General features: G+C 45.6%; 1 protein-coding gene across 4 annotated transcripts in view; it reads left to right on the forward strand.

Moving 5' to 3' along the window:
• Positions 1–6,320: 6,320 nt before the first annotated feature.
• The window catches only part of Tsc1 (TSC complex subunit 1), a 50,288-nt gene continuing 29,531 nt past the window's right edge, over positions 6,321–27,077 (forward strand). For 2 of the 4 annotated variants that reach the window (XM_029536216.1, XM_021193823.2), the window contains exons 1-3: positions 6,321–6,406; positions 17,071–17,133; positions 23,775–23,960. In XM_029536216.1, the coding sequence (XP_029392076.1) occupies positions 23,855–23,960 (106 nt within the window). In that variant the 5' untranslated portion in view covers positions 6,321–6,406; positions 17,071–17,133; positions 23,775–23,854. Of the gene's footprint in view, positions 6,407–11,764; positions 11,797–17,070; positions 17,134–23,774; positions 23,961–27,077 lie in introns of those variants that run through there. The other 2 variants (XM_029536217.1, XM_029536218.1) reach the window with 2 other exon arrangements.

Below are 27,077 nucleotides of genomic sequence, written 5' to 3' on the forward strand. Positions count from 1 at the left end.
ATCCTCCAATAAGGGATTTTCCCAGTAGAGGCAGGGAAAGAAAGGTGACAGCCAGGCCTATCTAGGGCCTTGGGACTGCATGACCACGATGACGTGTAACAAAGGCAGCTTCTGGACCACTGATTTCTTTTCTTCTATTTTTTTTTTTAAGATTTATTTATTGTGTATATAGCATTCTACCTGCATATATGCTTGCATGCCAGAAAAAGGTGTCAAATCTCATTACAGATGGTTGTGAGTCACCGTGTGGTTGCTAGGAATTGAACTCAGGACCTCTGAAAGAGCAGACAGTGTTCTTTATCTCTGAGCCATCTCTCCAGCTCCCCTGGACTTCTAAAAGACTCCTTTTTTGTTTGTTTAATCTATGAGTGCTCTGTTTGAATGTACACCTGCACACTGGAAGAGGGCATCAGATCCCTTTTTAGTTGATCATCAGACACCATGTGGTTGCTGGGAATTGAACTCAGGACCTCTGGAAGAACAGTCAGTCTTCTTAACCCCTGAGCCGTCTCTCCAGCCCCAGGGTTTTTTCCATCACACAGCTGGTCCCTATGTCCCTGGATGTTATTTCTTTGTTTGTTTTTCAAGACAGGTTGTCTCTGGGCAACTCTGGCTGTCCTGGAACTTACTCTATAGACCAGACTTTGAACTCAGACATCTACCTGCCTCTACTTCCCAAGTGCTGGGACTAAAGTCATCTGCCACCACTGCCCAACTACTAGTTTGTTTTGTTTTAAATCAACTTGACACAAGCTAGAATCAACTGAGAGGAGGGGAACTTCAGTTGAACAAATGCATCCATGAGATTGGCATGTAGGCAAGCCTGTGTGGTGCTTTCTTGATTAATGATTGATGTGGGAGAGCCCAGCCCACTATGGGTGGCGCCAACCCCTATGCAGGTGTAGAAGAAAGAAAGCTGAACAAGTCATGTAAAGCAAGGCAATAAGCATTATTCCTCCAGGTGGCTGCCCTGAATTCTATTTAGTGATGGAGAATTACATAGAGATGTAAGATAAAATCAACTCTTTCCTCCCCAAGACCTTTTTGGTTCTAGTGTTTTCCCTCCGTGTTCACTTGTGAGTGAAAGTGCTCGAGGATGCCAGGAAAGGGTGTTGTATCCCCTGGTGTTCCTGGCAGTTGTTCTGCGAAGGGGCAGCAAAACTCTTAATTAGACCTACCCCACATCTGGGTTTTTTTTTTAACCTTGATTTGAGATGTTTAAAGGGGTTGTCTCACTGACTGGGAGCAACAGAACAGTTAAATTTGGTGGGAGTCGAACCCATACCACATTCTCATGTGTTCAGAGCTGGGCTGAAGAAACAGAGGTGGGCATGGCCGTGGAGCTAGCTCGGGGCATTATGTGATCATGGAGGTTCTCATGGCTATTAACTTGGAGGTGTGATCCAGGGGAAGGCATCATTCATGGTCACAGTGGGCCTGCGCTTCTTGTCCAAAGCTGGTGTCAGCAGAAATAATGTATTGAAAAACACAGTAACATTTTCCACCCACCAGCCATGTCACTGGCAATGGCCTGTGTCCTACAAGCTGTCCCTTGTCTTTAGGGCTCTGGGTTTCTCGTGATTAAATCTGTATTCTTCTGGGTCAGGGCTCTTGTCTTCTCCAGCAAGAGTCTTGAGGGCTTCCTCTCTGCTGCCAGCTACTGTGGAGCTGTCGCCAGCTCCCACTCCACAGGGACCAGAGACTGTGGGGCTTTTCTACCCAACCCTCTTCTACCTCCCAAGGGATGAGATCACCCTCATGGTGTGTCACCATGCCTGGCTTTGTTATGTTGACCTTGGGGTCAACTCTAAACCTTTATGCTTACACGCCAAAAATGATCTCCTAGGCCCGTCGGGGTTTTGTTTTTGTTCTTGTTTTTGCTAGAATTCTTGTATGGCCTTCCTATCCCAATTCAGTGAACCTAGAAAAAGGGGAAATAGTTTTTACATGTTTATATTTAAATACCCAGGGAAGCACTTTTGTTGGTTAAGTGCCTTTACAAGGACTTTCTCCTTGGGGTGGGAGTGGGAGACAAAGCAATGCCTCCCAGAGACTCCTTCTAGAGTCTCAGTAACCAAAGTTAGGCTCCACCAAAGTTCACTGTAGTGAGCCAGTGAGTTTATAAGGCTTATGAGACCATGGCTTAAGGGTTATGGAAGAAGTGTGGGTAACCCTAGAATAGTCCTAATAGAAAGTCTGTACCCAGCGTGAAAGACGGCTCCTCTGTGCCTGTGTAGTTTATCACAACACAACCCTCTTCCCATTCTCTTCCAAGCTGATATTTTCTAGCCCATCTTTCTGAGACCTCCAAGCCACTTAGAGTAAGTTGCATATAACTGGCTGGAAGGAGTGACTAAGATGTTCAGGTGAGGACCCAGGGACCCTCTCTGCTCACTCCTTCTATGAAGAAATGGAAAGTCCACAAGCCCATATGGGATGGTCTTTTACAAGTTGAAGAAGGCAGTTGTGCTGATAGGAGAGTTCCACACAAAAGTTCCAGTCACATGTTCAAACAGGGGTCGTCAGCTTAGCTAGAAGATGGGAATCTTGCCTTGGTGAGGCCGGATCCATGCTTGATGGCCTGAGCTATGATGGCCAGGGCCACTACCACAAGTAGAAAGTGGGAGGGCAATTCACAGCCTCAGAAGAGAGAAGATGCTGCATGGACTAAAGTGACAGATGCCCACAGCCTGCATCAGATCAACACCATCTGCCCACGCTGGCCACAGGGAGGCTCTAGGGTGCTGTGTGGAATCAATCTTGAAGAGCCTGGGTGGGTAAAACAGCTACTGGCCAGGCTGTCAATCTGCCTGTATTCTCTCCTCCCCTCAGCAGTCCCTGTGATCCATATCCTGGCAACAATTACCACTCTTCTTCCAGATACTATAGAAACAGTAACAACATGCCTACAGCCCCTCTCCAGCATCCCTGAGTTCAGCACCTCACCATTCCCATCTGCCTGTGAGAACATTCCATCCCCATGAGGTCAGCAAGCTGAGGGAAGCAGGGCCAGGAGGGGAACCCCCATTCCTTAAGGCCTGTAAGTCTCCCAGCCACTGATGGTCTCAGAAATCTCTGAGCATACTTGACTCCTTACACTGGTGCAAATGTAAAGGCAGGAATCTGCTCTTGTGAAATGACTTGTACACCAGTTGAGAGAATCCTAAGCCCTCCTTTTCCTTTTCCCCCAGGGCTTATGCTTGGGCAGCTGAAATGTGCAAAATGAATATTCTGACCACAGTGAGTACAGGTTGAATAAACTTGACAATAGCCAAGTGAGGCTGTGCACTGCTTACATAGGCACCACTCCTTGTGTGTGTGAGGAGACCAAGGCTTGCACGGTTACTATGATGGGAAACCTGCATCCAAACTCGGTCTGGAATCTACAATGTCTCCCACCTTCCTCTACGACAATAGCAGACCGGGGCATCCCGGCATTATTGCTACCTTTCTAGGAAGCCCGAGTGGCTCAAGACCTCATGTTACAAAGGTCATTTACTGCTCCAAGGACACCCACGAGAGATGGAAATAAGGGAGAAAGCCACGATATAGGCTGGACTCTGCTCATGCAGCCAGTGAGCCCAGAAAGAATGCATTTTTCTATTTCTCCCAGAGCACCCCTACCAGGAGTCTAACAGCCTTAGCAAAACCCATTTAGGGCTTCAACATTCAGACAGCCCCGCTCACTATGTGGTTCTTCAGACACCTGTTTTCTTCTCCCAGGCCGTATTGAATTGAGACCCCAATAAGTCTCCAAACTTATTTCCACAACTCACCGAGAATTTTCTTGCTGCAAGGGTCTTGTTCTTGTTCCGAGTGTTAGCAATTCCTCTAGGCTCCGCCCAACAGTTACCTAGCAACAGTTTGTGTCTCCACCCGCCAGGTACGAGCCCGGAGCCAGACAAAAAGAAGACCTCTCCTTACCTTTCCCTCCCCCCACTTCTCTCTCCATCCTCCCTCCTCCTCACGTGTCCCCGGCTGGCCTCTTCCCCTCTTTCTGTCTTTCTCTTCCTCTCCTCTCTCTCTCTCCTTCTCTGTCCCCCTCCTTTCTCTGTCTCCACCCCCTTCTCCAGGTCCCCTTTCCATCCCACCAATAAACCTTTTTTGTATTAGGTCTGTCTCCTGGCTGATTCTTCAGGGGAACATCTTGGCAGGGCCCGTTGAGGTGCTCGCTCCCGCCGCACTTTACTACTGCGGTTTATAAACCTCAACACCCCGTGTCTGGGATCTTACTCTCTTTGCAGCCTCCTCTCCTACTTCTATTTCACAAAAATCAGCTGTTATGTAAAATCCAGTCGAGAGTAGGCAGTTGTGCTCGCTAGGTTCTTTATCTGGTCAACTCAACATAAACTGGGATCATCTGGGCAGGGGTCATCTCCGCTGAGAAAATGCCTCCATCAGAACGGCCTATAAGAGGTTGAGGGCTCCGCCCACTGTGGGTGGGGTCTTGTATGGGAAGGTGGTCCTGCACTGTATGAAGGAGCAAGCAGAGGGAGCCACGAGAGCAAGCCAGGAAGCATTGATTCTCCATGGTCCTGTCTGGAGTTCCTGCCAGGACTTCTCTTCATGATGGACTATAAGCCGTGAGAAGAAATAAACGTTTTCCTCCCTAAGTTGTTTTTGGTCATGATCTTCATCACACAGCAACAGGAAGCAAACTAGGACAGTAGTGCACTTCTGTAATCCAAGCAGTGGGAAGGGCTGAGCCAAGAGAATCTCTAGTTCAAAACCAGCCCGGGCTGCAGAGACTCAGACCCTGTCACAGAAGTAAATAGAATTTCCACAGTGCCACTGAGTCTTGTGGTACTTTAAAGTACTTTGAGTTTTATGTATATTAAGGTGCCTGCCCCTCCTCTGCCTCCTCTCAATTAGCTTATGGACAAGAACACGAGCATCTTGGGGCTGGAGAGGTTAAGAGCACTGACTGCTCTTCCGAAGGTCCAAAGTTCAAATCCCAGCAACCACATGGTGACTCACAACCATCCATAATGAGATGTGACACCCTTTTCTGGTGCATCTGAAGACAGATACAGTGTATTTAAATATAATAATAAACAAATCTTTTTTTTTTTAAAAAAGAAAAGTCCTAGTTTCAGGAGAGAAGTCCTAGTTTCCAAGAAAGCCAGACGAGGGCACCATCTCCTCGAACTAGAGTTATAGGTGGTTGGGAGCTGCCATATGGGTTCTGGGAACCTAACCCTGGTCCTCTGCAAGAGCAGCAAATGCTCTTAAGTTTAAATATAATAAAACCCTAGACTCCAACCCAAACCAAAAAACAACAAAATACAGCAACAACAAACCAAAACGTGTTTGTGGTGGTGGTTGTGGCAGCGGGGGCGGCGGCAGCAGCAGCAGCAGCAGCAGCGGTGCATACCTTTAGAGCCAGCACTCGGAAGGCAGAGGCAGAGGCAGAGGCAGAGGCAGAGGCAGGCGGATTTCTGAGTTCAGGGCCAGCCTGGTCTACAAAGTGAGTTCCAGGACAGCCAGGGCTATACAGAGAAACTCTGTCTCAAAAAAACCAAAATAATGATAATAATAATACAAATAAGGAAACCAACAGCAAATGAAAGCTATACACATTCTGATACCCCTCTGAAAGCTTTGCACCACAGCTGGTAGGTTTGAAAAGACTTGACACCTTGTCATGGCATGCAAGTAAATCAAGGTATTCTGACTTTACAACATAAACTGTGTCCTCTGACTAAGGCTGGCCTCTACATGTCACTCCACAGACTCTCTTCTGCAAAGGAAAAAGTGTGTGTGTGGGGGAACCATCCTTTTTGCTGTGATTGACAGGCCGTCCATCCAAGCGGATCCCAGAGGCTCCTTTGGAAATAGGAACGCCTACAGGGAGACCCCAAAGGTGGCAGGTGTGCCAAAGGCAGAGGGACCTGGCTCGGACGGGCCAGCGCTCTCCACTGCGCCTAGCCCTGCCAGCTTGTTTTTGACTGTGCTTGTTCCGAGCGCGAGCGCGCGCCTCCTGTCACCGTCACGTGGCCGCCCCTCCCCACCCCACCCCTCGGCCGCTCTCGTGGCTCCGCCCTCTGCGCCGGGACTTCTTTCGGCCTCCTTCAGAGTCACAAGATCTCTCAGTGGGCCCCCACCTTCGCGATCCTTCCGCCGTCCCCGCCCCCACAGTAAAAATCTCTTTCGGTTTTATTTTTCTCGGCCGCTTGTACCGTCACAAGTGGTATAGCCTGCCCTGTCTGGAGAGGCTGAGACTCTGGCCATCCGGCAGTGGGCGCGGGGCGTAGGAGAGACCCGAATAGGGACTCTTTTTCATAGCGGAGGCCCCCGCCGCTCGGAGACGCTTCACGCCAGGGGGAGGTGCTGCGCGTCCAAGATGGCGGCGCCCTGTAGGCTGGAGGGACTGTGAGGTAAACAGCTGAGGGGGAGGAGACGGTGGGTGAGTACGGGGGTGTTGCCCCTTCTTTTCCTTGTGGGCTTTTCGGGGCAGCTCTGGCAGCGTGACCTCACGCCGTGGGGCGCCGCGGAGCGCGTTAGCCGAGTCGGGGGGTCCGGGGAAGGGGGTTCAGGGAGCTCCTTCCTCGCCCTCATCGCGCGCTGGCTCCGGCGGGGCTCGGCTGGGGCTGCCGGGGCCCCGGGGAACCGAGGCGGGCCTGCTCCGTCCGATGGCAGGGCCGGCTGCCGCTCCGGGCCCGAGGCGGGCCCGCTAACCCGCCCCCCTCGCTTGCCGCGGTGACAGGCTCCCGCGGGGCTGCGCCGCGCAGGTCAGAGACCCCGGGCCGGGCACGGGGACCCGGGGGTGGGGTCGCGGCGCGGGCCTCGGCCGCCGCCGCCGGGGCTGGGGGTGGAGAATGAATGAAGGCCGCCTCGGAGGCTGCCCGGCGCCCGCTGTCTCGGGGAGCGTGTGCGCGGCCGAGTGCTTGGCTCCGGGTGTACTTGTGGGTGTTTAATTGATGCTGGAAGACAGTTACCTCCAAGTCGGCAGAGGTGCTCGTTAGCGACAGCTACCTGCCCAGCCACTGCCGAACGCTCATTCATTCATTCGAGGAACTGGAGGACCCACTGCCTGCGGTCCCAGACACCGTTGGAGAAGCCAGGCACTTTCTTTGTGTTGTGGGGTAGAAGAGTTTGGCTTCTTGCGTTTTGGATTTGGGATGGGAGAGACGTGGGGATGGCGGGGAGTGTGGTCGGCCAGTAATCGCAACTATCGGGGTTTTTTTTTTGGGGGGGGGATAGGGGGTGCCTGTGTGACCGAGCACTATTGGAAGTGCTTAGTAGCCATCCTGTCTTTGGTTCTGGACAAAGGAGAAGCAGTCTGCAGCCTTTCTAGATGAAGAAACTGAGGCCTGGAGAGATTGGAATAATTTGTCCAAGGTCACACCCCCCTACTCTGAGACAGCACTGGAATTGAAGTCCGACTGGTTCCATTTGTCTGTTATTTGATTAAAGGTGGCCTATTATTAAGTGAGTGTAGTTAATCATTTGGCCAAGGTAGGGGTGTGTGTGTGTGTTGAGAGATTTTGAACAGGGTGCATTTGGTTTGTATGTCTTCTGCTTTTGTTTCTTACAGCACGGTGTATTGGTAATCCAAATTTGATTACAAAGTATTTTGTATTTTTCCATAAAACCAGTAGTATTAATTGCAAAAAAAAAAGGCCAAAATCCTTATTTAAAAAAATGAATATGGAATTAGCACTTCACTTTACGTATTGTAAGCTGTAAAAGTACTAAAATAGACTAATGCTCTTCTGAGATATTTTGATTTATAACTTTAGGATCAAGTTGGAGTCATCTGCATTCAAACAGGCTGGGGAAGTGCAGTGGTAAATTCCAAGAAGCATCACAGAGTCTAATCTTCTGGGAGCCTTTGATTTACTGAGCAACCCACCTGTGATTTTTAAGTTGAGCATCGCTGAATAAACCTGGGATATGCAAATAGGAAAACTGATTTAGAGTTTTGTAAGGAAATGCCCCTTTAACAGTCATACATCAGGCAAACGAGGCTGTTCAGACTTTTGTAACCACCTGGTGTAAATGTAAGGGGTATTTATAGAGGATGTGAACAGAAAATACCTTCTTACTAAAGTTAATATCTTCTCTAAAAACACCCTTACATCATGGGGCTAGGGCAGATGATGTCAGCTTTCTTAGCTTCATGCATCTCTTGGTGTCATGAACACTTGGTATGTCCCTAAATTCCTAGGTAGAAGGAAGCGGCCTTGCAGTTTCTTGCATGTTTTCAGTAAGCTGAAGTGTCTGCCGTCTAGAGGCACTCTTCCTCATTGGCTTCCGAGCAGAGCTACCTGGTCCTGCTGCTGCTGCTGTGGAGTGACGCTTTCTGTGCAGACTTGTGAGAGAAAACTGAACAGTTTGACCAGGGCAGAGCTAACACAAACCTGAAGATGTAATGGTTACAGGAGAACAGAATTGCCAGAAGCAAAGAGTCCCAAACAAATTTACCTGACCCTCTGTGTACCTAATATCTGGCCCCATAGTAGGTATACCTGTGTACTCTGTCCTTGAGGATAGATACTCTGTGCATGAGTTTTTTTTGGTTTTGTTTTTTGTTTGGAAGAAGTCTTATGTGTACCAAAAAGGTACTTGATCATGGGCTTAAAGTAACATTTTGGCTATTTGCTTCTTTCAAAATTTTTTTTTTAAGATTTCTTTATTATTATACATAGGTACACTGTAACTGACTTCAGACACCCCAGAAGAGGGCATCAGATCTCATTACTGGTGGTTGTGGGCCACCGTGTGGTTGCTGGGATTTGAACTCAGGACCTGAGGAAGAGCAGTCAGTGAGTGCTCTTGCCCGCTGAGCCATCTGGCCAGCCCACTTCTTTCCATTTATAATTTATTGCAGAGGCCTTTCTTAAGCTATCTTCTAGCCTATTTGTGAAGTTGTGGTGAATTTGAACTTTGCACACAGCTGGGTGTATCTGTTCTGTCTTCCTTCAAAATGTTTGAGGCTGCAGGGATGACGATGACGATGATGACGACGATGACCATGATGATGATGACGACGACGACAACAATGATGATGATGATGATGTTAGTTCCAGTGCTATACTGAGTGATATTCACTTCTGGAACTGCCTGGGATCTTTAATGCCAGGTTTCTGTGATTCCAACTCATCCTGTGTTTTAGTAAATAACTCTGACCGATGTGAACTGGTGTTGACTCTATGTTAATAGTTCTATAATGACAAAGAAAATGAGTGACTCCTGGGCTGGATGGGACATTGAGGTTGTTTACCTTTAAACAATGCTTCCCTGTGTGCTCTCTTATAAATCTCCCTTTTAAAGACAAGTCTTATTGGCTACAGGCATGAAAGAAAAGTATATGAAATAGTTGAGCATTTTGTTGTTTTGAGCGTGTGTGTTTAAAAAATGTTAGATCATCAGCTGATAACTATGTAATGGAGTTTTGTGTGTATAATCAATATTTTTGGTGTGCATACTCATTTAAATTTCACTGAGGGGCTGGTGAGATTGCTCAGCGGGTAAGAGCACCCGACTGCTCTTCCAAAGGTCCTGAGTTCAAATCCCAGCAGCCACATGGTGGCTCACAACCACCTGTAGCAAGATCTAACTCCCTCTTCTGGAGTGTCTGAAGACAGCTACAGTGTACTTAAATAAATAAATAAATAAATAAATAAATAAATAAACATCACTAGCGTCACTCTGGAAAACTGAACACACTTTAAAAAAAAATTTTTTCACTGAGATTTCCCATGAAGTAATTTGATCTTAATTTTCTTTCTTTCTTTCTTTCTTGCTTGCTTGCTTGCTTGCTTGGTTTTTCTTTTTTTTCTTTTTTTGCTTGGTTTTTCGAGACAGGGTTTCTCTGTGTAGCCCTTGCTGTCCTGGAACTCACTTTGTAGACCAGGCTGGCCTCGAACTCAGAAATCCACCTGCCGCCGGGCCTGGTGGCGCAGGCCTTTAATCCCAGCACTCGGGAGGCAGAGGCAGGCGGATTTCTGAGTTCGGGGCCAGCCTGGTCTACCAAGTGAGTTCCAGGACAGCCAGAGCTATACAGAGAAACCCTGTCTCGAAAAACCAAAAAAAAAAAAAAAAAAAAAAGAAATCCACCTGCCTCTGCCTCTTGAGTGCTGGGATTAAAGGCGTGTGCCACCAGGCCCATCTTTAATTTTCCTTTTACTTCTTAAGTCTGTAGTTGCTAAAAACTATTAATTTAATGTCAATTTTAATTAGAAAGAATAAAAAGGTATACATTTTAACATGCATATTTATATACATAAAAGTGACTTTAGGACTTTGTCAATTTCTTCTAGTCCCTTCTTTTGGGGGGGCATGGTATACAAGGAAATAGATATATTTTATAGCTACATGAGTTTAGATTGACATTTAATGAATCAAGTGACTTACATGCACAGCATCATTCCCAAACAAGGCATGGTAGCTACTGACCTGAATCTTACAGGTCATGATGTAAATAAATAGGGATGTAGGGTCATGACAGTTGATCTTGTTTTATGTTGGTGATGTGATAGGGCAGAGCAGGGTGGTGATGGAGAACAGATGCCCGTGGTTTTCTGCCTGTGGGGGTTAAACTTACGCTACATTGTGTCCCTCACCGAGAAAAGTAGCAAATTTGAAGTTTTAAGTTACAGAATGGTTTTATTAGTGTTTCAAATACCTGCTAGTAAATGGCTGTGCTGCTAAACACTCTGTACTCTGCAATACCTTTTGTTCAGCGGTAACATTGTTATAAAAGTTTGTTACATGCCAAGCACAGCTAAGTGTTTTTATGCCTGATCCCCTTTATTCTTCCAATAACCTTGAGGAGGATAGGAAAGACTTCTGAAACTTGCTGAGCTAGAAGATGAACTTTGATTGGCTTCAAGACCCAAGTCTTAATGTTGCATTGAGATGAACTGCCGAGTTTGTTAACCTCCTAAACTAACCCATGGGTCAGTAGGATTTTTATTTTATTTACTTGTGTTTGTTAGGCCAGTTCTGAATTACTGTGGAGGCTTTCCTTGAGTTTCTAACCCTCCTGTCTCCACCTCCTGATTTTTGAGATTACTGTTATGCATAGTCATGTTTGGCTAGGTAGTAGTTTTAAAACCTTTTTTATGGTGGGAGGAAATCTATTCTTCTTTTAAGGTCTGAAAAAAATCTGTGAACTGATATCTGCATTTGGTACCCAATCACCCTAAAATGAATATATATAATGGGATTTTGGAACCAGTGTGGGAAATGTTATGAACCTTGCTTAGAGCCCAACTAGTCATTCTAGATTGCTTCCTGCTCTTAAAAACACATTTAGAGCCGGGCATGGTGATACACGAGTTTAACCCCAGCACTCAGGAGGTAGACGCAGGTGGATTTCTGAGTTCAAGGCCAGCCTGGTCTACAGAGTGAGTTCCAGGACAGCCAGGGCTATGCAGAGAAACCCTGTCTCGAAAAACCAAAAACCAAAAAAAACCCCCCAAAAACAAAAACCCCACACATTTAGAGACCAGAGAGATGGCTAAGTGGTTAAGAGGACACCTGGGTTCAATTCCCAATTCCTGACATCCACACATAGAAGGATTCCCAACCATCTGTAACTCCAGTTCCAGCAGATCTTCTGGCCTCTGCAGGTGCCATGTACAATTGTGGTACACAGACATGCATTCAACCAGCACACATATTAAAAGGCAAAAACAAAACAACACAACCCCAGCAAACCCTATACACTGGGCTTTTTCAACAACTTTTAAAAACTGGTAGGAAGGAGAGGCCTACTTTTTAAATTTTCTTATGTATTTATTTTATTGCTATACTGGGAGTTGAATGAAGGGACTTGGTACATGGCAGGTAAGTACTCTATCAACTGTGCTGCATTACTAACCCCTCTATTTATTGTGTGCATGTCTGCATGCATGTGTATATATACACACACACACACACACACACACACACACACACAACCACATAGAGGTCAGACTATAACCTCAGGTGTCATCTCAGGAACTCCATCTCAGAGACGGTCTATCACTGGCCTGGAATCCGCCCGTTAAGCTAGACTTGCTGACCATTCACCTTAGGGTCCTCCCTCTACCTCTAGCACTGGGCTATATGTGTGCCACTGCATCTAGCTTTATATGGGTCCTGGGATCAAACTTAGATACACCTGCCTTCCAGGCAGATTCTTCTCCAGGTTCTTAGTTACTTTTTATTTGACTAAGGGCATTTATACTAGAAAGCATTTAATTTGGGGCTCATGGTTCCAGAGAAGTCGGGCACATGAATCCCATGGAGGGGAGCATGGCAGCATGCATGCAGGCAGGCAGGCAAGCAAGACTATGAATGAGAGAGAACATGAACGAGGAGCTAACTGCTAACTGGCAGTGATGTGGACTTTTGAAACCTCAAATTCACCCTCAGTGACAGCTCTCCTCCAAGACCAGACTTCCTACTCCTTCCCAAACTGTTCTAGCACTGGGACCAAGCCTGCTGCTGCTGCTGCTGGGGGGTGTGTGGGGGGGGGATGGAGGAGGAGGTGACTCTCGTTCACACTAGCTAAGCTGTGTTGGATTCTCTATGCTTCACTAGGAATTCAGCCTTAGGTACCATACTTTAATCATTCTGGGGATGGTGGTGCACATCTTTAGTCCCAGCACTCAGGAGGCAGAGAGGGAGGAGGATCTCTGTGAGCTCTGAGCCTACATAGAGTGTTCCAGACCAGCCAGGGCTATGCAGTGACAACTTGTCTCAAACAAACAAAAATTTATAGACTTAGGCTCATTGGGCTTGGCATTCAGTCTTTTCTGGCACCTGGTGGGCCCCATTACATTTTCCCAAGATTTTTTTCATATAGGTTTTTTCCTCTTATTGTCACTTGTCATCACCACTTTCTTTTCCCAGGGGTTTCCTCACCGTACCCCATTGCCACCAAGATTTAGCTCAGTACTATTTTTTAAATTTGTGTGTATGCCAGAGTGTGTATATTTGCACCAAATGTGTCCAGTTGCCTAAGGAGACTGTAAGATGGCTTCAGTGACCTTGAACTGGAATTACAGATGGTTGTGAGCTGCCATATGGGTGCTGGGAACTGAACCTGGGTCCTCTTAAGAATAGCCAGTGCACTTAACTGCTGAGACATCTCCCTAGAAGCCCCCCTCCCCCATCCCTGGTTCTTGATCTTTAGTGGTGTTGGAATCACCTCAAAGGTTCATTGCCTAAGATTCATACTCAGATCCAGGTCAAGGTTCAGGCTCAGGAACTTGTCTGCCTTTCTGTAGTTCCTTGTTTCCCTCCCTTTTAAGAACAAGCATTTCTAGTCAGTTCCTGGGCACTGCTGGTGATGTGGGGACAACATTTGGAGAAGCACTGCTCTGTGCTATCAAGCCCTGTGCCTCTCTACCCTAGACTTTTCTTTCTTTCTTTCTTTCTTTCTTTCTTTCTTTCTTTCTTTCTTTCTTTCTTTCTTTTTTTTGGTTTTTGGTTTTTGGTTTTTCAAGACAGGGTTTCTCTGTGTAGCCCTGGCTGTCCTGGAACTCACTCTGTAGACCAGGCTGGCCTCGAACTCAGAACTCCACCTGCCTCTGCCTCCCAAGTGCTGGGATTAAAGGCGTGCGCCACCATGCCTGGCTAGACTTTTCTTTTTCATTTTTGTTGTTTGAGATAGGTTCTCACTCTATCCCACTGTAAAGCTTCACCCATCTGCACTCAGTAGTCTAGGCTGGCCTTGAGATTTTCATAATCCTGCCTCAGCTTCCTAGTGCTGCAGTTACGCATGGACTTTTATACTCAGCTGCCCTGGACTGTTTCTGTTTAGGGAAGCTCTATGTCTTGACTACTTGAAATATGCCTGTGGTATATCTTACTTATTTTGTTTTATTGTTTTTGAGACTGTTTTGCTCTACTGCCCAGGCTGGCCTGGGATTTGCTACAATCTGACTGACTCTGCCTGATCACAGATGTGCATCACCATGCCTAGCCTGCATGCAGTTTCTTGGTATATAATTTTGTTCATGCTAATAGTCAAATTAAACTATTATCTGACGGAAAAATGTGCCTTGTGGAACCTAGCTGTGGCCCTGTGGGCCTTTGACTAGAGGGCTTGTCACCTTTTGAGTTGAATGAGCTTTGTGATCAGAAATTATAAGTAGACAGCCTGGCATGTTGGAGCTGTTTTGTGCAGGCTTCTGTGACCTCAAGAGATTCTACAGTTGCTAAGACTGTAAATCACACCCTTATCAGCAGCTCATTTACCCTTTTTTTCCTTTTGTGGAGAGAGAGAGAGAGAGAGAGAGAGAGAGAGAGAGAGAGAGAGAGAGAGAGAGAGAGAGAGAGAGAGAGAGAATATGAATGAATATGAATGAGAATCAAACTAAGTGTCTAATCTGTTTGGGTGCATTAGTGCTGAGAGCATTTGGTCCAGTTGATAGGACATTACTCTTAAATCATCTCTGCGTTCCTGAGCTAGACCAAATGCAGCTGTGGTCTCTCCTTTGCGTTCCTGAGCTAGACCAAATGCAGCTGTGGTCTCTCCTTTGCGTTCTTGAGCTAGACCAAATGCAGCCATGTGACATTTTTGCTCTGTCTCAAGTATACTTGATGATGCAGGAGTCTGTCTGAATTGCCTATAGGTTTTTATAGATAAAACCAAGGCCAGTGAAGACAGGTTGCATTTAGAGATACCCTTATGGATACTGGAAGTTGCTTTTGTACATTATAGACCAGTGGTTACAAAACTCCCTGAGGTGATGATATACAATTAATCTATTTTATCTGAGCCACTGTCCTGACAAAGGTAATAAAAAGATTTATGCAGGTGCTAATGATAGCCATTGCTCTAGAGTTCATGTGTAATCCCAGACACATAGACAATGTGTCTAAAGATTGAAATTAATTAAGATAAATTGTGAAAACCAACCAGTGTTCTTTTCTCACCATGCTGACACACAAAGCCCTTGTCTTCCCCATTCCTACCTTTTATTTTTACCCCAAAAGACCTCTTATAGAAGTGAAGTTACAGTCAGCAGCTTTTACTTCCAGTATCAAGGAAGGAAAACTAAAGACCTGAGGGCGTTCTCCTCCCCTCCTCTTTTAAAGAAGTAGGAGGTGATGTTGCTCTTGGGTTCTGATGAGGGTTTCCATCCACACTCCTCACTTCCACAGAGTCTCATGTTTACATCTTCCTTTACTGACGTGAATATCATGCCCAGTAGAACTCCCTTCCCATGTCAAGATGTAAGTATAAATGAATAAGTGAGCCCTTAAAGATAGAATACTGGAAGGTAGACTCTAGTGTACCATGGAAAACTGATGTCAGTTCAGTCCCATTACTTTACTGTTAAGCGTAATGATAAAGAAACGAAGTCTTAATGTTAAGACTTGCCCCATCTGGGTTCCCGTAGTAGTATTCTGTCTAGGACTTAACTGGGCAGGCGCAGGATCTCACCTTTCTGTATCCTAATGTTCTCCTCACCTTAAGCACTCTTTTCAGGTAGAAGATCCAAGTGGGATTACCTTATTAGAGGAAGGCAGTGTGACTGACTGACTGATGATTTTAGGGCTCTGAAGATGAGGGGCTCCCACACCAGCTCTGCTCTGATACTTAGTGGAATAGAAGCAGCTAGGTAGCATTTCTTACTTGCAGGGTCTGGCAGCACTGGCCACAGACTTTCAGTGGCCACTGAGACAGTTGGCATGGCTCCCTGAATGTGTGCCATGTGGTACTGTGATTGCCCTGTCACTAGGGCAGAGACTGTGTTGGAGAGGTGTTCAATCCTGTTGTTTGACTTTGACCAGCACTGTGCTTCCTCCGGAGCTTGTCCTCTGCTCCATGGCAGTCTATGTCTGCAGTCAGAGACGGTGGTTGTATCCTAGGGATCCGACTGAATGGATATATTTGCCTTTTGTGTACTAGGTACCAAGATAGTCCTGGGTGTCTCAAACATGTGACCCCTGTCCTCATGGAGTTTATAGTCTTCCAATCAAATAATCCCTGAACTTGGGCCTAAGGACCCATATATTTTGAAAAATGATTTAAGTTACATATTTATTTGTTGTGTGTGTATGTATGTATGTGTGTATGTATGTATGTATGTATGTACACACACCACTGTTCATGTATAGAGGTCAGAGGACAATGGAAAGGAGTTGGCTCTCTTCTACCAACCATGTAGGTCTTTAGGAATCAAAGTGCCTGTACCCTCTGAGCCATCTCACTAGTTCTGAAGGGCTCATGGTTTAAAACCAAACTAGAATATATTCATACACATACTTTTTTGACATGGATAATGAATAGCATGGACAGAAGTAGGGTAGAGGGGAAGGAAAGTGGATGCCGCTGTTGGAATATTTTATTCCTGTCTGGTAAGATTAGACTTAGTTTGTGCTGCTGGAAGGCAGAATCAGGCTTTGTACATTTACCAGTCCCTGGGGCCAAGTGCGGAGTAGGCTGCAGTTGCTCCCCAGTGTGTCCAGCAGTTCCTCACACTTACTTCATGGGGTTGTAGGAAGGAGCAGTGCAGGTGCTGGTGGATCAGGAACCTGGCCTGACGGGCATGGCAGTGGGAGGATAGAGAAGGCCTAGGAAGAATGAAGAGTTAGCTGAGGAGGGGGCACGGAATTTTTTAGGTATGTGGCTGGATGTGCCTGGTGGGCCTTCTTGACTGAGGAATTTAAATGCTCTGAAGGCAACATAGCAGGGCCAAGAGGGAGTGTGGCCTGTGAAAGGATAGTGATGCAGGCCCACTAAGTGCTCTGCTGACTCATCACTACACCACTCTGGTGAAGTCCTCAGCATCCTGTGTGGGCGTTGAGGTTGAGGACATTTTCACTTCATGGAAAATAACTCTGGGCAAGACATTAGTGACTTGGTGAACAGCCCAAGGTTATAGAGCTAGTAAGAGGAGGGCTATTCTAGAGCCACCACACCCTCTTGCTGATAGTGCATAGGAGAGGGGGTTCTAGAGCTGCTCTCCAAAGGAGGTCGGTGCACTGGGAAGCAGGTGACTGCCTGCCAAGGATGGTGGGCAGAGTTGTATGGACCAGTCTAAACTCCCTTCTGATCAGGTCTCAGGCTTTCCTTCCCTTTAAGGTTACTATAAATACATATGTATGTGTTTTTCCCTCCAGTCACCATGAAAGACACCAGGCTGACGGCACTGGAAACTGATGTACCATCTGTCCCCAGAACAGGTAAGGTAGACATTAGTCTAGTGGCTGGGGAGGATAGAAAGGAACGTCTCACCTTGTCCGTGGGAGCCCCAGCGTGCAGATGCTTCTTGTTCTGGAGGCTTAAGTGTCTATGGTCTTAACTCCCTGCCAACACAAGAGCATCTATGGCTTGAGGGATCACCAGTGACCCCCTAAATGCTGTTGAATGCCAGGCTCTGATTGTCTAATACATAGTTTTTCATAACCACACATGGTGTATTTCCATTTTACAGGAGAAAAATTGGGCTCAAAGATGAAAATCAATTGTGTGAATAGCAAATTCTAGTTTTAGCCACTAATTACATTGAAGCCTAAAGCAAGTCATTTAACCAGTTTTTAACCCTGCCTGGGCCTCAGGAGTATACTTTGAAGTCTGTAAACAAACTTAATACCATCTCTAGGCTGTAACCTGCTATGCAGCTTAGGCCCTTGGCCTTGGCCTTGTCATTTGTAGACTGCAGGTGATTCTGATTTGCATTGTGGGTTTTTTTTGAATAAATTATTTCTTCTGTTGGTTTTTAAGAATTAATGGCGTCTGGAAGTTGAGGCTCTGGCAGGTGTGCAGATATGAGTTTAGTCTCAGTGATCTACCTGCCCTCAAGTGCCAATCTTTAGTTTGTTAGCAAAGGTGCTATTCTAGTTGTTGTGATAAATCCCTGACAGAATCAGTTGGAGGAAGAGGAAAGGTTGGTCACAGTTTGAGGCAGGGAAGTTAATTGGTGGTAGGAGCTTGAGGCAGCTGGTCACATTGCATCTACACATAAGAAACGGGGAGGTCAGTGCTAGTGCTCAGCTCACTTGCTCATCTTTATCCAGTCTGGGGCCTCAGCCTACAGAGTGGCACCACCTACACTCGGTACATTTTCTGGGTTCTGTTAACCCTTTATAGCAGCATCCTCATGTTGCTGCCCAGAAGTGTGTTTTTATGGTGATTACCAATCTCATCAAATTGACAATGAAGTTTAGCCATTGCAGGTATCAGTTGTCTTGCTTGCGTGCTGTGCAGGAATCTGGGAAGATGGGCTGACACTTATCTACGGTTTTCACGGTTTTCACACTTACACAGTAGTATGACTCATTCCATGGTCAGTGGTAGCTGCTAAGTCCACCACCGCCTCACTGTTATCCAAGGATCAGAAAGTATATAGTCATACTTCAGAACCAGGACTCAGCACAGGTGGTAGATGGCACTACACACTGAGAGTGGATGTGTCATTCTCTCAAGAATGACAACTCCTGAGGGGACTCTTGGTTTTCAGTTCAATCATGTTCTTCATCCTGCCCCTTCTCACCTTACCATGTAGTCCAGACTGACCTCCATCCTCCTGTCTCAGCCAGCAGAGTCTGAGATTAGTGTTTGCCACCACACTGGGTGCAATGCCCTCTGTCTTAGTTAGGGTTTCCATTGCTGTGAAGAGACACCAAGACCAAGGCAACTCTTATAAGGACAACATTTAATTGGGGCTGGCTTACAGGTTCAGTGGTTCAATCTGTTATCATCTAGGCAGAAGGCATGACAGTGTTCAGGCAGACATGGTGCTGGAGGAGCCAAGAGTTCTGCGTATTGATCCAAAGGCAGCCAGGTGGAGGTTGAGCATAGAGACCTCAAAGCCCACCCTACAGTCACACACTTCCTCTAAGAAGGCCACATGTTCTAATAGTGTGACTTCCCACGGACCAAGTGTATTGAAACTACCATACCTCCTTTTAGAACTTCATTATGACAATTTCATTATTGTAGCAGTCAGATTTAAAAAGTGTAAGATTTTTGTGTAGCTGAGGTGCTTTTTGAACAGATTGCCAGTTTATCTTGTGATCACTGTCTGTTGTGCTTGTGGTGCCCCCTGAGCAGGTGCACTGGGTCCTGTCATCAAGCCACATTCAGGGAAGTTCCCAGTAGTAGGTGGTTGCCAGGGACTTACAGCTTGGGAGGCCTCAGCCAGCCTGCAGTTTCACTCCCTAGCCACTAGGGGGTGCTGGCCACCCGTAGTTCTTACTCCAGCAACTTTTTGTTAGTAGGCTCAAAGCCTAAGTGTTTTTATAAAGAGAGTCTAGGCAGTGTGGTGCTTGCCTTCAAACCCAGCACTTGGGAGGCAGAGGCAGGCGGATTCCTGAGTTCGAGGCCAGCCTGGTCTACAGAGTGAGTTCCAGGACAGCCAGGGCTACACAGAGAAACCCTTTCTCAACAAAACAAAACAAACAAACAAAAAGAACCCCCCAAAAAGAGAGAGAATCAAATTTGGCTAGTAAATAAGAAATATTTTTCTATTATTTTTTCTTAACATTGTTTCCCTTCTTGTGTTTTTATTTGTTGTTGTGTTGCTTTGTTTGTGGTAGTGGGGATGGAACCCAGGCCTAAGATTAGTCAGGCAGGCTCTTTACCATTCAGGCACCCAACCCTCTTCTGCCCTGCAGGCTGTAGTATTGGTGGGGTTTGGGGATTTTTTTTGTTTTTTAATGTAAGGTTGAGGTAAATGGTTGATTCTTTATTTTTAATTAATCCTGCAAGATGGAAAACACTCCAGGCATCATCTTCCTCCTCCTCCTCTTCCTCCTCCTCCTCTTCTTCTTCCTCTTTCTCTTCTTCTTTAGGAGGGTGGGAGGCAGAATGGCAGTTTCTCTGTGTAGCCCTGGTTGTCCTGGAACTCAGTTTGTAGAGCAGGCTGGCCTTGAACTCACAGAGAGCCTCCCAAGTGCTGGGATTCAAGGCACATGCCGTCACTACCCAGCGTAGTTTTCTTCTTAAAAGACTATGAATTAAATGCAGTTTTTAAAAGTTATTTTGTTTGTAATAATAAGGTTCAAAAATAATTGTGTGACATTTCTGTGGATGTGCAAGGCTGGGGACAGCTCTGCAATTGCAGATGCTTGTCACGCAGCCTGAAGGGCTGAGTTTGATCCCTGGGATCCTCATTGCAGAAGAGAAGAGCCAGCTCCTCAGAGTGGCCTCTGACCTCCATTCATGAGTGTGATGCTTGTGAGATACATACGCACAGAGAAGCAAATAGGAGTCTGAGAAATTATCATTAGGGTAGGATATAGCTTTTATATGTTATTTAAATTTTTTTTTAAAGGTTTATTTATTTATTTATTTATTTACTATATGTAAGTACACTGTAGCTGTCTTCAGACACTCCAGAAGAGGGAGTCAGATCTTGTTAAAGATGGTTGTGAGCCACCATGTGGTTTTTGAGACCTGAACTCAGGACCTTTGGAAGAGCAGTCGAGTGCTCTTACCCACTGAGCCATCTCACCAGCCCCCTGTTATTTAAATTTTTGCAAGTGGTTGGCTCAAAGAACATACACTATTATTTGTAGTTATCTGAATAAACTACCCATTTAATATTTGTATTATCAATTAATATATCAACTGATTTAAATGTTCTTGATTAGGATTGGTGATTGAGTTCAGTGGTAGAATGTTAGCCTATGATATTCAAGGCCCTGGGCTAGATCTCCAGAACTGTTTTGAAACAAAACAAAACAAAACACATATTAACTCAGTTTTTAATTTTCATAATTATACATTTCATACTTAAATTGACAGAATTTTGACCTACAAACTTATGTTTCATCTTGAATGTTTTATTTAAGTGAATGTGCAGGTATGAACTGTTAAATAGTCTGATTACACTTCTTGTCCATACCTGTAGTGTCCTGTAGCCAGGTGTGATGTGAACCACTCAGGTAGTTGAACATTGAGCTGTAGCCTTTCAAAGACTAGCACTTTTGCCTGTCATAAGTATGGAGACTGAAAGTCAGCTTTGCCAGATCCTGCTTTTCCTGCTGTTGGGACTGGAATGTTCTGTGTGGTCAGAATTGACCAGTAGCTGTAGAGGGTCAACTTGGTTAAGGGTTTCTCATGATTAGAAAGTTTCTCTTATTTCAGGTGGTGCCAACAACTTCTACTCCTTTAAATCAAGTGGTCAGAAGAGGCTGCTCAGACATGGTCCTCTGAGCAGAGAACTGAAGAGACACAGCCACAGGGTGTGGAGAGAGGGTCTAGAAGTAGAGAGAAGACAAGTTTGGTAGGCGTGGCTAGCATGCAGAGAGACACTCAGTCGCTTAGTGGGAGGAGGCAGAGGTGAGGGTGCAGTACCTGGCTGCATGACATGGGTGGTATAGGACCCTGACTCCCCAGGGGAAGCCAGCTGATGTTAAGTGGGAGCCATCCTGATCCTCCTACTTTAAAGTTCCTGCACACTGCAGGCAGAGTAAGGGAGGCTGCTGCGCTTTTGTTTCCAAGAGGAAGAAGATGGTGGGGCTATGCTTGGGTGTGCGGCAAAGGGGATACAAAATGAAAAGGTTTGCAGATAGACACATATGGGGTTGCCAGGGTTGGGATCAGGGATGTCGTCTAGAGTGTTTGCCTCTTTTAGAGATTCCTAAGACAAAGCAGAGCAGCAGGTTTGAAAGTCGGGAGTAAGCATTGAGTCCTTTACAGGAGCAGGGCCACCTGTGTGGTAGTGTGGCACTCATTCACTGAGATAATGACTAAAAGGAAATGCTGCCTGGTCCTGTAGGATGTAGAAGTGGTTCAAACTCTCCAGAGTGTACTTTTCTGTAGTATGTCATTTCCATAGCTGCATGAGGATGTGTCACTGTGTCTGTGGTGCTGACTTTCTGCAGGCTGAGGTGTGTCTAACGGCTGTCTTCTGCTTTGCACATGCAGTGAGTACTGTTTGTTTCTTTGATGGAGCACATAGAAGTTCTCCTCACACCTATCATGTCCAACTCGGTGCCTTAGGCTTGTATTCCCTAAGTCTAAGTTAATGTTCCTTGTGGGAGCTGATCTCAAAGATTGTGATTTAGCTTTCTTTTTCTTTTATTTTATTTTTTAAGATTTATTTATTTGTTATATGTAAGTACACTGTAGCTGTCTTCAGACACTCCAGAAGAGGGAGTCAGATCTTGTTATAGATGGTTTTGAGCCACCATCTGGTTGCTGGGATTTGAACTCCGGACCTTTGGAAGAGCAGTCGGGTGCTCTTACCCACTGAGCCATCTCACCAGCCCGTGATTTAGCTTTCATGAGAGCTTTCTGTAGTGTCAAAAGGGCTTGAACTGTGGTTACTGATGGAGATCTCACACAAAACCCAAGGTTTATATTTTTCTTTGGGATTAAAAGTTAGACTTTTTAAAAAGTATATTTTAGAACCACAGAGAAAAAAAATTGTTGCCAAAAAATATTCTGATGTGCTTTAGAATAAAACTTCATCTTTACCTTCTGTAAGACTTTTAGGAAGAGAAGGTTCCGCACACCATTGTTCACCAAAATGTCATTTACAATTTGAAAACAAGCTGAGAGCCTTGTTGTCCTTACACTGCCTCAGTGGTGGAGTGGATGCCATTTTGGTTTGCTCCTGCATTCTGTACTGCCTCTTTTGCCTCTGCCTACACAGAATACAGAATCTTTCTAACCTTACAGGATTAGTAAAACCAAACTTGGGACAGAATATTTGAAATTTGTGCATTACATTCTTCATTACTAGCTGGAAGAATCTGTTGTGACTTTCTGGCAGTAAGTGTGCAGGTATTAACCAGGTAAATGTGTTCTTCTGAAGGTGTCCTAAAGGTGGTGGCCCAAAGCTGTCTCTGAACCTGTTGTGGTGGAGCCCAGCTAGTCAGTAAGGAGTATAGCAACCTTTGCTAAGCTCTGCTCCACACCGCATCCTGTCACTGAGCAGAAATGGCTACAGTGATATTATCTTCATTTATGAGCTTAATCTAATTTTAAAGAAGATAAAATATTTCTATTTTTAGTTTTAAGCTTTTTAAAAAGATTCAGTTATATGTAAATGTGTGTGTCTGAGTGCATATCTGTTGACCAATTTCGTGCAGTTGGCTCCAGGGTCTTGAAGAGGGCTTTGTGATCAAGAATAAAATATTTATTGGGTTTCCCTCTCTATCATGTAGATGTGTGTGCCCATCATGTGATAGCAGTATCCGGGGCATATGTAGGGACGATTGTTGAAAACACATAGTACTTCCCATAAGCAGTAGAAACTTTGTGTTTTTAAAAGTGAAGTTTTAAGAACTGTCACAGATGTGTTTAGTAACGCTTTAGGAAAGAGCTGCTTTCTATATGTAAATGTAAAGGTAAGGAGGTGGATGCTCTGCTCTACCTCCTAGCACTGAGTTTGGCAGGTGTGTCTTAGTAGTCCTACTGTGCAACCACTTGCCTATTACCAGCAGGTTTTTTGTATGCAGATGTGTCCAGTAGATTTTAGTGTATGTTCAATCTGAAACAATCCCTCGTTCACTCCAGCTGTTGGACTGGTGCTCTTCCCAGCTCTTCCAACGTCAGCCATTGATAATGTCCTGAGTAGAGGAGCATGTGCAGCTGCTCTTCTCCTTAGTGGGGCAGGATTGAAGCAATGCTAGCCAGCAGCCAGGTGGACCCAGAAGCAGAGACAACAACTGAGTATCTGTGGTGACTGTCGCAGAGCTCCATTGGCTTGCTAAGCTTGCCCATAGATGAACTCCCCTGTCTGTCAACAGCACAGTTCTGCCCAGCATAGGCTGTGATGAGTGGGGTTCTCTGGCTTGTTTTCCTGCAGGTTTTTAGTTTTTGTGGTGTCACATAAGTCATTTATCCTACTGTCCGTATTCCCATTTTGCAGTCTGGTAGTGGCCCTAATGAAGAGCTGTGCAAACCTTTAGCACACGTCCTGGAGCCCACACAGCAGAGTTGAGTGAGAGAATGGCCCAGTTAGCCAACATTGGGGAGCTGCTCTCCATGCTGGACTCTTCCACACTGGGTGTGCGGGATGACGTGACGACCATCTTCAAGGAGTCCCTCAATTCTGGTGAGTAGAGAATTTTCTCTCTTGACCTGGAGCTGTGTGGGTTGGGGCTTGAAGGCAAATGCTAGTTTTCATCTTTCTTTCTTTCTCTTTTGAGACCTTGTTTCATTATGCATTCCAAATTAGCCTGGAACTTGTAAAACCTTGCTGCCTCAGCCTTCCAAATGCTGGGACTTCAGGTGGGTCTTAAACTGTTAGGTCTTAGTTAGGGTTTTATTGCTGTGAACAGACACTATGACCAAGGCAAGTCTTATAAATGACAACATTTAATTGGGGCTGGCTTACAGGTTCAGAGGCTCAGCCCATTATCCTCAAGGCAGGAACATGGTAGCATCCAGGCAGGCATGGTGCTATATGAGCTGAGAGTTCTACATCTTCATCTGAAGGCAGCTAGCAGAATACTGGCTTCTAGGTAGCTAAGATGAGGGTGTGATAGCCCACACCCACAGTGATACACCTACTTCAACAGGGCCATACCTAATAGTGCCACTCCCTGGGCTGAGCATATACAGACCACAACATTCTACTCCCTGGCCCCCATAGGCTTTTTCAAACATGAGTCTGTGGGGGCCATACCTAAACACAACATAATGCAAAATACATTTAGTCCAACTTCAAAAGTCCCCATAGTCTATAGCAGTCTCAACAATATTAAAAGTCCAAAGTTCAAAGTCTCTTCTGAGACTCATCCAGTAACTTAACTGTAATCCCCAAAGCAAGACAGGAAACCGCCTGGGCAAAACTCCAAACTGCATCTCCATGACTGATGTCAACGAAGTCTTCAGATCTCCAACCCAACCCTCCCCTCCCCTCCCCTCCCCTTCCCTTTTTGTTTTTTGTTTTTTTGTATTTTTTGTTTGTTTGTTTGTTTTCAAGACAGGGTTTCTCTGTATAGCCCCCCCACCCCCACCCCCCGGCTGTCCTGGAACTCACTCTGTAGACCAGACTGTCCTCGAGTTCAGAAATCTGCCTGCCTCTGCCTCCCAAGTGCTGGGATTAAAGGCGTGCACCACCACTGCTCGGCTCCAAGTCCTTTTTCATCTTTCAACCCATGGCTTTGGCATCTCAAACATCTTGGGGTCTCCTAGGCAACTTCACTGTTACAGCTTCTTGTTCCAATGTGTGGGATTCACACATGATCTGGGCTCCTTCAAAGTGCTGGTGTCACTTTTCCAGCTCTGCCCTCTGTAGCACTCTAAACCCAGGTTGATCCATTCCACTGCTGCTGCTGTTCTTGATGATCATCCCATGGTACTGGCATCTCCAATACACTAGAGTCTTCTGCTGCAACTAGGCATCACCAATAGCCTCTCATAGATTCTCTTCATGATGCCAAGCCTCAAATCCTTTGCATGACCTCTTCAGTCCTGGGCCATCAACTATAACTGAGGCTGCACCTTCCCCAGTGGCCTCCCATGATCTCTCATGACAAGCCTCAGCTGTTCTTCATGACTCCTTCATGCTTTTATAAACCAGTACCACCTGGGTGACTCTTACACATTACCAAGTCCATCCGCAGCAGGAGATACAACCTTGTCTATCTCTGGAACACAACTTCTTTATGCTCTCAGAAAACAGTTCCCAGAAGATTTCACCTCAGTGATGCTGGTCTCTTCTTAATCACCACTAATTTCTTAGCTCCAGCTAAGCAGCACAATTGTCCCAGTAGTCCCTTCTATTCTTGACTCTAAAGCCAGAGCCACATGGCCAAAGTTACTGAGTTCTACTTCTTGCCAGGGCTGGCATATGGCCCACACCCCTTGTTCTGTTACATCATCACCAGCTTTCTGTTTTCCAACTCCTTCACTGCCTAAGCTTGACTGACCTGGATCTTGCTCTATAGACTGACTTTGAACTCAGAGATCTTCATGCCTGTCTCCTAAGCACTGGGATTAAAGGTGTGGTCCACCAAGCCTTGATTTATGTGTTTCTTCACCTAGAAGTGCTCTAGGCTGGCCTTGAGCTCAGAGATCTGTTTGTCTTTGCCTCTTGGGATTAAAGGCTTGTACCATGCCTGGACCTAAATTTAGCTGGGTGGGATCTTACTCCAAGGTCATTACTCCCTTAATTCAATTTAATATCCTTGAACACAGGATTCAGCTCCATTTCACTTCCTGGTGCCCCTTTAATACTCAAACCATATACTTTATATTTTCCCTTTCTCATTTTGCTATGCTTGTTTAAAATGTTCTTCATGAGACTTAACTAGAGAACAAAGTCTATGATGGGCATCTCTGAGACTTTGTCAGTGCAGATAATCTGAGTCTTTTTACCTTAGATTTAGGCAGATTCTTTGGACAGTGACAAAAAGCAGCCACATTTTCCACCAAACTACCACAAGAACAGTCTCTAGGCCACATATCTTGGGCCAGATCCCCACAATTCAAATCACTCTCAGTAACAAAGTCTTCCATATTCCTACTAGGATAGCCCATTCTCCATTTAAAGGATTCCATGGCTTTGCAAGTCCAACATCCTAAAATTCACATTCTTTCAAATAAAAGCATGGTCATGCAATAACCCAGTCCCTGGTGCCAACTTCTGTCTTAGGTAGAGTTTTACTGTTGTGAACAGACACCATGACCAAGACAACTCTTATGAGGACAACATTTAATTGGAGGTGGCTTACAGGTTCAGAGGTGCAGTCCAGTATTTCTTTTTTGTTTGTTTGTTTTTGTTTTTGTTTTTGTTTTTTTGAGACAGGGTTTCTCTGTATAGCCCTGGCTGTCCTGGAACTCACTTTGTAGACCAGGCTGGCCTTGAACTCAGAAATCTGCCTGCCTCTGCCACCTGAGTGCTGGGATTAAAGGCATGCGCCACCACCGCCCATTAAACTTCTCTTTCTTTTTTTATTTTATTTTTTATTTTTTTTATTTTTCGAGACAGGGTTTCTTTGTATAGCCCTGGCTGTCCTGGAACTCACTTTGTAGACCAGGCTGGCCTTGAACTCAGAAATCTGCCTGCCTCTGCCACCTGAGTGCTGGGATTAAAGGCCTGCGCCACCGCGCCCGGCTCAGTCCAGTATTTCAAGGCAGGCTTTTTTTGTTTTGTTGTTGTTGTTATTGGTTTGTTTGTTTTTTAGTTTTTGGTTGTTTGTTTTGATTTGTTTTTCAAGACAGG

The sequence above is a fragment of the Mus pahari genome, chromosome 3, assembly GCF_900095145.1.
Source record: "Mus pahari chromosome 3, PAHARI_EIJ_v1.1, whole genome shotgun sequence".
Taxonomy (NCBI): domain Eukaryota; kingdom Metazoa; phylum Chordata; class Mammalia; order Rodentia; family Muridae; genus Mus; species Mus pahari.